At 48.7% G+C, this 10,289-nt stretch overlaps 1 protein-coding gene across 1 annotated transcript; it reads right to left on the bottom strand.

Moving 5' to 3' along the window:
- Positions 1-1,334: 1,334 nt before the first annotated feature.
- On the bottom strand, positions 1,335-10,018 carry GIP (gastric inhibitory polypeptide). Its single transcript, XM_082373244.1, has 4 exons — positions 8,686-10,018; positions 7,305-7,451; positions 6,650-6,739; positions 1,335-5,910 (listed from the first exon to the last, which is right to left on the bottom strand). Exons 1-4 carry the CDS (start codon positions 8,820-8,822, stop codon positions 5,775-5,777), a joined length of 510 nt encoding a protein of 169 aa, XP_082229370.1. The 5' UTR covers positions 8,823-10,018; the 3' UTR covers positions 1,335-5,774.
- Positions 10,019-10,289: the final 271 nt, after the last annotated feature.

Genomic DNA, 10,289 nt, shown 5'->3' with positions numbered 1-10,289 from the left:
AGTGAAGGTCCGCCGCTGCTCACTGGCCGTCTGTTGCGTGCTACGCGCTGAGTTGGGCGCCGAGCGTTCCATATTAAACATAAAACAATCCGTTCTACGCTAATGGAGCTTGCCTTTTGGAATCACACGTAGAGCTTCTGACTGGGGAAGGCCTTACAGTTAAGAACTTGGACTCTGGAATTAGTTTACCTGGTTCCGTAGCTCACTTCCACTACGTATGGTCCACTAACTTAAGGCAAATTCCTTAATCTCTTTGTGTTCCATTTTCCACAGTTGAGAAAGAGTAATACCTACTCATGAAGTCGTTGTGAGAATTAAGCCAGACAATATATAACAAAGCATTTAGTGCAATGCCTGGCACATAAATAAGTATCAGCTATGTTTGTTATTCATCAGGTCTGGGGTGGAATCAGTTATCTGTGTGTTTAGGAAGTTCCATAGGTGATTTCCATAGCATTATTGAGTCTTACAAAAAAGGAGCCAAGGGAGGTTTAAGTCAGGGAGTAATAATATCAGAATTTTGTTATAGGAAAATTAGTGGCAACCTAGACTTAATTTTAAGTCAGTTGTAGCAATCCAAAGTAGAAATGATGAGGGCCAGAACTAAGATGGTGGCAGTAAGGATAGAGAGAATGCGACAGATTCCGGACAAAGTAAGAAGATGGGATGGTAAAACTGATGAGATGGGGGCAGAGTGGGTGGGAAAAGTTAGCAGGATGTTCAGTTTCCTGGCTTGGGCAACTCCGTGGTGCCATTCAGAGAGAGAGGTAGGAAGAGACCACAGGATAAAGCTGAGGACATAAGAGTGGTTTTGAAAATGTTGAAATTGAGGTGTGTGGGACATCACAGGAGAGATGGCCAATTGTCATTCAGATGTACTGGTATGAAGTTCTACAGAAAGAAGTGGTCTACAGATCAAGGCAAAACCATGAATGTGAATAATGTTACCAGAGAGGTTTCAAGTACAAGGATAAAAAGAGGATGGGAGGGCTTCCCTGGTGGTGCAGTGGTTGGGAGTCTGCCTGCCAATGCAGGGGACACTGGTTCGAGCCCTGGTCTGGGAAGATCCCCCATGCTGCGGAGCAGCTGGGCCCGTGAGCCACAATTGCTGAGCCTGCGCGTCTGGAGTCTGTGCTCCGCAACAGCAACAAGAGAGGCCGCGATGGTGAGAGGCCCGCGCACCGCGATGAGGAGTGGCCCCCACTTGCCGCAGCTAGAGAAAGCCCTCGCATAGAAACGAAGACCCAACACAGCGATAAATTAATTAATTAATTAATTAATTAATTTAAAAAAAAAGGGATGACTATGAGAAAGATTTCAAATAGCCATGCTCTTTCTTTTTTTTTTTTTTTTTTTAAATTTATTTATTTATTTATTTATTTTTGGCTGTGTTGGGTCCTCGTTTCTGTGCGAGGGCTTTCTCCAGTTGTGGCAAGCGGGGGCCACTCTTCATCGCGGTGCGCAGGCCACTCACTGTCGCGGCCTCTCTTGTTGCGGAGCGCAGGCTCAGTAGTTGTGGCTCACGGGCCCAGCCGCTCCGCGGCATGTGGGATCCTCCCAGACCAGGGCTCGAACCCGTATCCCCTGCACTGGCAGGCAGATTCTCAACCACTGCGCCACCAGGGAAGCCCGCCATGCTCTTTCTTTAAAAAAAAAAAAAAAAAGAGGATGGGAGCAGGGACTTCCCTCACGGTCCAATGGTTAAGACCCCATGCTCCCAGTGTGGCGGGGGGCAGGGGGATGGGGGTGGGAGAAGGAGTTCGATCCCTGGTGGGTGAACTAAGATCCTGCATGCTGCACCATGCAACCTAAAAAAAAAAAAAAAAAAAAAGAGGATGGGAGCCGAGAGATCGGTGGCAGTATATTTAGTTGCCATTTTCGGCCTTGAGGGATGGTGGAACCATGAGCCAATGAGTCTGGGTCCCCGAGGATTTCATGGAGCAAGCTGTCACACCAGCCCTGGGCTGCCTGCCTCTGGATGTTTACGAGAAAGAGAAATAATGCTCTATCTTGCTAAAAATATTTAGCACTTATTTGTGTTTTTCTGTATTTTGAAAGAACGACCAAGGCTGAAACAATTATTTAGGTTATCATAGTCCTACCTTCAGATTCACTCCGATACGTACCCTCAGACACTAAACTCGGATAACATAAGCCCCCTTAAACACAAACTTACTTTCTCAGACACAGATTTGTCCCCTCCCGACACATACATTTGACATCCTCTCATACACAATGACTTCCTCTATTATACCCTGTCTATGAAAAACGCATTAGCCTCATGTATGCACACACTGACCTCATATTTTCATATTCTTACTACACTACTCCCTAACACAAAAACTCCGTCCCTTAGGTGCCCACTGACACCATCTAGACACACCTGCCTCATTTCTCACTCTTTGACTCACACTGTATGACTCTTTAAGGTATACACACTGATCCCTCACACTCATGACTTCAGATTTAACTATTCAGACCCTCAAATGCACACATACATACTCCCTGATGTACACACATTGACCCTTGATAAACTTCGTTGCCACCCTCAAGCAGACATGTTCATTCCCTTCTTCAGACACATTTGTTCTCCTCTATAATTTAAGAGAAAGTATGCTGACCAGTGATGTGCTGGTAAATGTTTAACAATCACCTCTCCAGGTTGGGAGGGCGGTGCTCTGGTTTATATCATTTGCTAGTTTCCATAGTGTAAATACTCTGACCACAGCCTTTGGAGCTATTGTTTCAAGCTATGGATGGTTTTACAGCCTGCTCACAGAATTCCTGACAATTTCACAATGGCTCTCAGAAGCACTCTGCCCCAGTGCACCACTGAATGTGACCGACCATCACAGATGCTCTCAGTGGCTTTAAGTGACCAGTGAGTCACTGGCCTTATGACAGAGTGGCTAAGAGCATGGGCTTTAATTCTCTGCCTCAGGGAGGCAGTGTAGTGCAGGGTTGACAGCTATGACGTTATCATTACCTCGAAGAACTGTGATGAGGCTTTAAATGAGATCACCATGACTTTTTTTAAATGATGTTTATAAATCTGAACAAAAGCCAAAAAAAAAAAAAAAAGAATAAAAACCCAAAATTTGAAAAAAAAATGGCGTTTAGAAAGTACTGAGTCCTAATGCCTGGCCCATAGTAAGAAAGTTGTACAACATTTTTTTTAATAACACTTTTAGATTCACTGATTCACAGAGACACCCAAGACTACAGAAATATAGATCTGAACTCCTCCCCAATACAATCAGTTCTATCATGGAGAATCACTAAAATATAACCTCTGAGCAAAGGCATGCTCTAAATTGTGTGGTACACACTCTTAGAACTCTAGGAGTTTAGAGGAGAGGAAGCCCAAAATGTTAAGAACTGGAAGAGATTGCAAACTGGCAGCCCTCAGGCAAATTCAGTTATCCAAAGAGTTTTGTTTGGTCATCAGAATACGTTTAGGGGCACATTTCTTTTCCATTTTCACAGTCCCGATCCTTCCCCTTGTTTTACACACTCCCCACTTTGCTTATTTAGGTTACTGGCCCAGCCATTCAGCCAATCCAGTTTGCCACTCCCTGATTTTAAACTAATACCCCAGTGTTTTTAAAGTGCGGTTTAAGTGTGCGAATAATAATAACAAAAGTTAACTTTTATTGACCACTTACGTTGTGCCAGGCATTATTTTAAAATACCTCAACCCTACGAAGTGAGTAGTTTTTAATCTTTTCCAGACAGCAAACTGAGCTTCAGAGAGAGAGGAACTAACTTGTCAAGTCACAGACCTAGAGAGTGATTTGAATCTAGGTGTGTTTGACTCTAGTATGCTAAAATATGACTAGATCAATGGGAGAGGAGGGCACATTAGGCAAAGGTAACCTGAACTAAGCGGGAAAGAGAGACAGCCTTGCCTTCTGTGGATGCAGGGCACTGGGAGAAGGCAGCATGCCAACGTGGAAAAACATTTCAACACCGGAAGAAAGAGGTATTGACTTTTGGACAAACTGAGTTCTCCCACTTCCCTTCACCTTCACTGGCAACTCCCTAGTGTGAAATCTGGAATCCCGTAAGAGGCTCTTCCACATTCATCCCTCTTCATCTCAATTCTCACCATCATCAGTGTGATTGTTCGGGGATGCAAATAGATCTTCTCTGACCTGCCCCTGCTTAAAATCCTTCAAGTACTTGTCCTTGCGCTGAGGATAAAATCTCAAAGCTTTAACATGGCCTTTGAGGCCCTGCCTCTGCCCACCTGCCCAGTCTCTACTTGTACCGTTCGCACTGTTGCCCATTTTGCTGTGCAACAATAGCACCGGCTAATATTTATTAAGGCTCCCGTCACCCTTTGGCCATTTTATCCTTCAAATCTCACTCAGCTTAAACCGTCATTTTCTCAGAGAGGCCCTCCTGACTGCCCACTCCATCTAGATGAGGCTTCTCTGTCCTCTCACAGCTCCCTAGTGTTTCTTCACATAACTCTGCATGTTATGTAATTATTAATGTGTTTGTGTGTTTAAAGATTAAGGTCTGTCTCCACCACTAGACTGTAAACCCCTTGGGGACAAGGATTGTGTCTGTTTCCATCATTGCTGTATACCCAGTGTTCAGCGCAGTCTCTGCCTGTGTTAAGTTTCCAATAAGTGTTCGTGGAAACAATAGATGAATGAACAGATGGGTAGGAGCCATATCTCCCTTTCACTGGGTGGTGCACACACAAAGACAAATGTACAGTTAGTGCTCAGTAGACACGTGAATATGTTTTGACAATAGGCACAAAGATTTATTTCAGCTTGAACTTAGTTTGGTTTCTTTGGGGTGTCCAGGGGTGGAGCTGAGGCAGGAGCTGAGTAAGTGAAGGACAGAGTCCAATTCTGAGCTGGGTTTGGTCAGAGTCACTGAAACCTGTGCAGAGTGGAGATAGGAGTGGGGCAGTGGAGAGGAGGGTCAGTATCGGCTTAAAGGCAGCAAAGTAAATGTATCCTGGCACCCAGCCATAGTTCAACTGCTCCTACCTCCAAATTACCTCTCTAATTATAAGTAATCAAAATGATTCCAAAAAGCACAGGGACTGTTACCCCCTTTCCTGTGGAGATTTTCTCATACTCTCTTCTCCATTGTTCAGGTCACGTGCCTCTCTTCCTTCTAACCCTCTTACAGGAAGCCATCCCAGATTTGTTCCCTTAGTCCCTCAACTTCTCAGCACCGAAGTCTGAATTTGTTTTGCTTTCTGTGCCTCGGTGTCTGCATCTTAAATGAGTGTCCTGTCTCACCATTCGGGTGGATGGATCTCTCCATGGTAGTGAGCCATCCCTTGCTTCTGAGACATAATAGATTGAAAGACTTCCCAGCTTAGGAGGAGGATTTGAGGACTATTGAGACCAGCAGCAGCTACAGAGAAGCAACATGCCTCCAACTCTAGGGGTTCCATCACTGAGAAGGTGCCATGGCACGAGGGTACCAAGGGAAAGCTAAGGTTAGGATGGGCTCGGGGGGGTAGAGCATGTGAGAGCAGCATCTCACCTGGAGGAAATTGAGGAAGAAGTGCAAGTGGTACTAATAACTGTCAAGGTTACCAAACTCTTAGTACTCTGCAGATGTTGATTTCAGCCTTTTCCTTGAATTATCTTACTTAAACCCCACCAAATACCATGAAGTGGTTTAAGTAGCCCCAATTTTCACAAAAACCCCAAGGTTCAGAGAGTCTAAGTAATTTGTCAGCATGTGTTGAGGTGAAGATCTGAACCCATGTCTGACCCCAGAGTGCAAGCTCACAACCACTATGCAAGATGCCCAAAGCTACCAAACTCCCACCTGAGCCTGCAGAGCTCCATCTGATCCACTATCCAGGACAGCAGCTCTCGAATCAGTAAATCCTTTAGCAAATCGTCATCACTGGGGTTCTTGGGTAGGGAGCTACAAAGGAGAAAGCCTCAGGCAGGTGCCTTTAGCCTGGGCACCACCCAGAGAGAGTAAATACAGGACCTGGGACTCCAACGTGGTGGGACAAGGTGGGGTGGGGGTGGGGTGTACGAGTCAACACAGCTGCCTCTCAGTTGTCTCAGCTTTCAAAGCTCCACCCAGACCTGTTGGCCAGGGAATATAGGCTCTTCCATACAGGCAAAGACAAACAATTCTGGTGGGAGACATCCCACCCATCCACCTCTCCAAGTGTCCCAGAGTGCATTCCAAGACCCCAAGAGATTACTTTGGGAATATTCACTCTTTAGAAGGATCTGTGTCATCAATTCTTCAGCTTCCTACAGAGACGGGGTAACTGATTTCGGGGGACTGGCCTTCAGAGGGTCCCAGTTTCACAAAAGCCTTCCTGAAGTTTGGCAGGCAGAAGTGGAGAAGCCAGTTTCCGAGGTCTCTTTTGTGCCCCCCTCCTGGACTTGGTGACTCTGAACACTAAGTCATCAACCTTAGAAACTCTGGCCCCAGGTTCCCTCCCAGGACCCCCACCCCCATTCCTCCCAGGCTTTCCCTTAGGCTTGGGCTGACATCCAGGAGTTCTGTGAAGACCCCTCTTTGAACTCTGAGTAGAAGGGGATGCTTATCTGGGGCCTAGCCCTGCTCTGGAGTCTGGGAGGGGGAACAATGAGGTGGGGTCAAGAGGCCCCACCCCGACCCCTTCCCCTGTGGGCTGACTCACCCCTGCTGCTCCCTTGCCTCCTCCTTCCTGTTAGATTGATGGGCCAGCTCTAGGGCCCGGGCCTCCCTCTGGGTGATGTTGTGTTTCCAGCTGGTAAAATAAAGATTAGGGAGTGGGTGGGGCCAGGGGAGACTCCAGATGTTCTCCGGTCCAAAGAAGCTCCAATCTCTTGGTACCTCAACCCAAGGAGCAGAGGGTACCTCTTTCTCTACTCAGCCTCCCCACTGCTTGTCTTCAGCTATCATTGAAAAGCTTTTCAGAAGCTACCATGCTGGCCAAACAGTGAGGGCAGGGGAAAAGATTTTGCATAGAGAAGAACGATGAAAGCAGTTTATCCTATTTCCAAAGTCTGAAGCTGCCACCACCGAATAGTCATTGGCAGCAATTCAGCTCCCCTGGTTCATCCCCACCCCACCCCCAACCCCGGGATCCTCTGTGAGTCCCATACACCTTCCCGACCCCTCCTCTTAGAAGAAAAGGATTGGAAAATTGCCCCAATCCTGCCCCGCCCCCCGACCAGACTGCTGCCTGAGCCAGGGTCCCAGGCAGGGCTGCCACGCGGTCCAGCTCCCCAGCAGCACCTAAGTGAAAGGTGCCGCCTGGCCTTGTGCATCACACGGGGCACAGGGAGCAGGGACGGGCACGCATAACTCACTCGCTCTTCTTCCCCTTCTGCGCCAGCAGCCAGTTCACAAAATCTTGTTGGCGGATCTTGTCCATGGCGATACTATAGTCACTGATGAAAGTGCCCTCGGCGTACCTGGGACCTCGTGGTTGGGAGCCGCTGGCCTTAGTGTGGAACCTGAGGGGCAGGGAGGGTAGAGAGAGAGGGAAACCAGGATGCCATAGAAGGAGCAGAGGGTGCGAAGATAAATGATTGTCACCAGCAGGAGGCTGATGTTTGGAAAGGAAGCAGCCCATTTCTGGGGAGTCAGTTTTTATGGAGACACCCTCTTGTCCATGCATCAAGCCCCTGGGGCTTTATCCTCAGCTCAAGCACCCACTTCCAGCATCCTCAGTGTTTGAGGCTCTGCTTCTGGGCAAAGATCAGGGGTCTCCCTCATCCCTAAGGACTGAGCCACAGTTTCCTCCTTTGCTCCTCTTGCCCTGGCCCCACCAGATTCAGTTCTTTGGTTCTCAGTTTCCTAACAATAGTGAGCTCTCATATAACAGCACTTACTATGAGTCACGTCCTCTACAAGCCCTTTAATACAGAAACTCACTAAATCCTTACACCACCCCAAGGAGGTAGACACTATGTATATCCCCCTTTGGTAAGTGAGGAAACCACCGTGCAGAGAGATTAATTTAGCACACAGCATAGATATGATCCAGGGTTTACCCCCAGGTAGTCTGGGTCCAGGTCTATGGTCTTTAACTTCTGCATGATGTTGTCTGTCCTTGTATACGTGTGACAGCTGTGTCTCAAACTTAGCCAAGTTGACAGGGGCATATGGCTTGTCCTTGCATATGAGAAGGCCTAACTCTACTCAGACACGTCTCTCTTGGTCTCCCCAACACACAAACAGAACCCCCTGCTATATTCATTCATAATCTTCTCTGCCTTTTCCTCACAGCGCTCATGACAGTTTGAAGCTTGCCTAGATGGTTCTTCGTCTGCTTTCCCCTTGGGCCTATATGCTCCACAAGGGCAGGTGGCATTTGTGGACCACTCTTCAGGTATATCCCTTGTGCCTGGCACACAGGAAGCCTGCTGTAAAATTTGATCAAATGCACACATAAATGAATGGTTAAGGCTTTCATTAGGAAGGGAGATGCTATCATCTACTTCAGACACTTAACCACTGAGAAGTCCTTCCAGAGATCTAAGCACAATCTCTCCAGCTACAACAGTAGCTCGTAAAAAAGACTCCCTGGTTCTAGCCTCACTCTGCACTCAGACTGCTGAAAGGTTTTTTTCCGTCGAGCATCTTTCCTCTTGGCCTGGGTTTCCTCCCTTTCTCACCTCCCCCTTAAAAATAGAACCCAGTCATCCCCCCAGCCTCCTCCCCTGCACCTGACCCCTTCCTTCTCACCCCAGCCTGGAGTGACCTTCTTCCTTCTCTCCTAGCACCAGTGCCAGGAGCAGGGACACCAGCAGCAGAGAGAAGGTCTTCATGGCCACCATCTTCCAATGGTTATTTCCTGAGCTAAGAGAGAAAAGGACCAGCATGAGGTGGAAGCCCTGTGCTGAGGAAGCAGGCAGTATGGCCGTGCACTCCTGGTGCCCCAGAACCTGTGGGGAGTCTGAAAGCTGGGGGGCCCTGTGCCCTGGGAGTTGGAGCTTTTCTAAGAGGCTAGAGCAACACCTTGGGGATGGTGGGAGGAGCTGGCATTAGAGTTAGAAGGGACATTAGAAGGGATATGGAGCCTGGATGAGAGTGGACCTGCTTCTTGTTTTTTAGGTGGAGTCTGAGTGGGGTGGGAGGAGGGCAGCAGGGGGGCAATCCTGGCAGGAGAAAGCAGTGAAGGCCTGTGTGCCTGGACAGCCCCCTTCCTGGCCCCTGTGGCTAGACATCACAGGCATGTGGACTGGCAAGATTCTGCCTTCAGAGCCTCCGAAGTTCATACCAGCCAGCCTTCCAGCTCGCAGATTGGCTGTCACCTAAATCTTCGCAGCCCTCTTGGCCTGAGTGAAAACCATAAGTAGAACCCCTACCCCCCAGCCTTCACTATCCCCACTCAGGGATGTCCGACGCTTCTACCGAGGGCAAGCCCCGTTTCATCAGGGCATCTTCAGCAGAGACGAAGAACAGTAAGGAACCTTCCTCCCAAGCCCTGAACACCAAAGCTAGCTCTAGAGATGTGTGGGCTGCAAGACCTCATCTTCCTGCCTCGTCACCTGGGTGTTAAAGGAACCCTCAGCACCACCTTTTCTTTCTTTCACGGAGGAAAAGAAAGTGAGGGGCTAGGGTGCCGAACACCTCAGGGGTGCCAAGACCCACCTCCTCTCCAGTGTCCTGTCCACGTGCACGTCCACCCCCATCCCAGCTGCTCTCTTACCAGCCTTCCTTTCCGGCCCTCCCAGAAGAAGGATAGGGCAGGGGTCTCCTCCTCCCTTCTGCCTCTTTGGAACCTGTTTCAAGAAAGTCTGCCCCGGCTCCTTTATATCCAGACATCACAGACCTACTGATTAGCCTAAAAGCATCTTATCTCAAGAAATTAATCCCACAGCTCCTGCCACATTAAGTCCATTTTACACGTAATAAAGTTGCCCTTTCCACCTGAACTGCGCTAATTGGTAATTAACATTTGGGTATCTCCAGCTGCTCTCTGGGCCTGGCCTGTGGGCAGGGTACCTTAAGTGCCGCTTTTCTTCTTCCCCCTCCTCCCTTCTGGGCAGGGGAGCCCAGTATTCCCCCACTTCCTTTATAGGTGCCCTCGGTTAGAAAGGATGGGTGCCCTTGGTGTGGGCAGGCTTGGGTAGGGTGTCACTAACTGGGGTGGGGGGCACTGCCACAGACATTAGACTACTCCTGGGTCAGAGAGAGAGGGGCCACAGCGGCCCGCGGCTTTGTCAATGTGGCAGTGTCTCCAGCTCGTTATCTAGGGGGCGTCCAGCTGGCTGGGGAAAGGGCGGGAGAGTGATGGAGCAGAGGGTTGAGGGAACATGAAGGATGGGGTTTCCTGGTGGTAGCTG

The sequence above is a fragment of the Balaenoptera borealis genome, assembly GCF_965194805.1.
Source record: "Balaenoptera borealis genome assembly, chromosome: 20".
NCBI classification, from domain to species: Eukaryota; Metazoa; Chordata; class Mammalia; order Artiodactyla; family Balaenopteridae; genus Balaenoptera; species Balaenoptera borealis.
Note: the sequence above shows the minus strand (reverse complement) of the source record. Positions and strands in the feature narration are given on the sequence as shown.

Coding starts and splice junctions, on each gene's coding strand:
- GIP (XM_082373244.1), bottom strand. CDS start 8,822: ATGCTGGTCCTTTTCTCTCTTAGCTCAGGAAATAACCATTGGAAGATG. Junction 7,452..8,685: donor GAAGGTCACTCCAGGCTGGG/GTGAGAAGGAAG, acceptor CCTGCCCCTCAG/GTTCCACACTAAGGCCAGCG. Junction 5,911..6,649: donor GAGGCAAGGGAGCAGCAGGG/GTGAGTCAGCCC, acceptor TCTCCTTTGTAG/CTCCCTACCCAAGAACCCCA.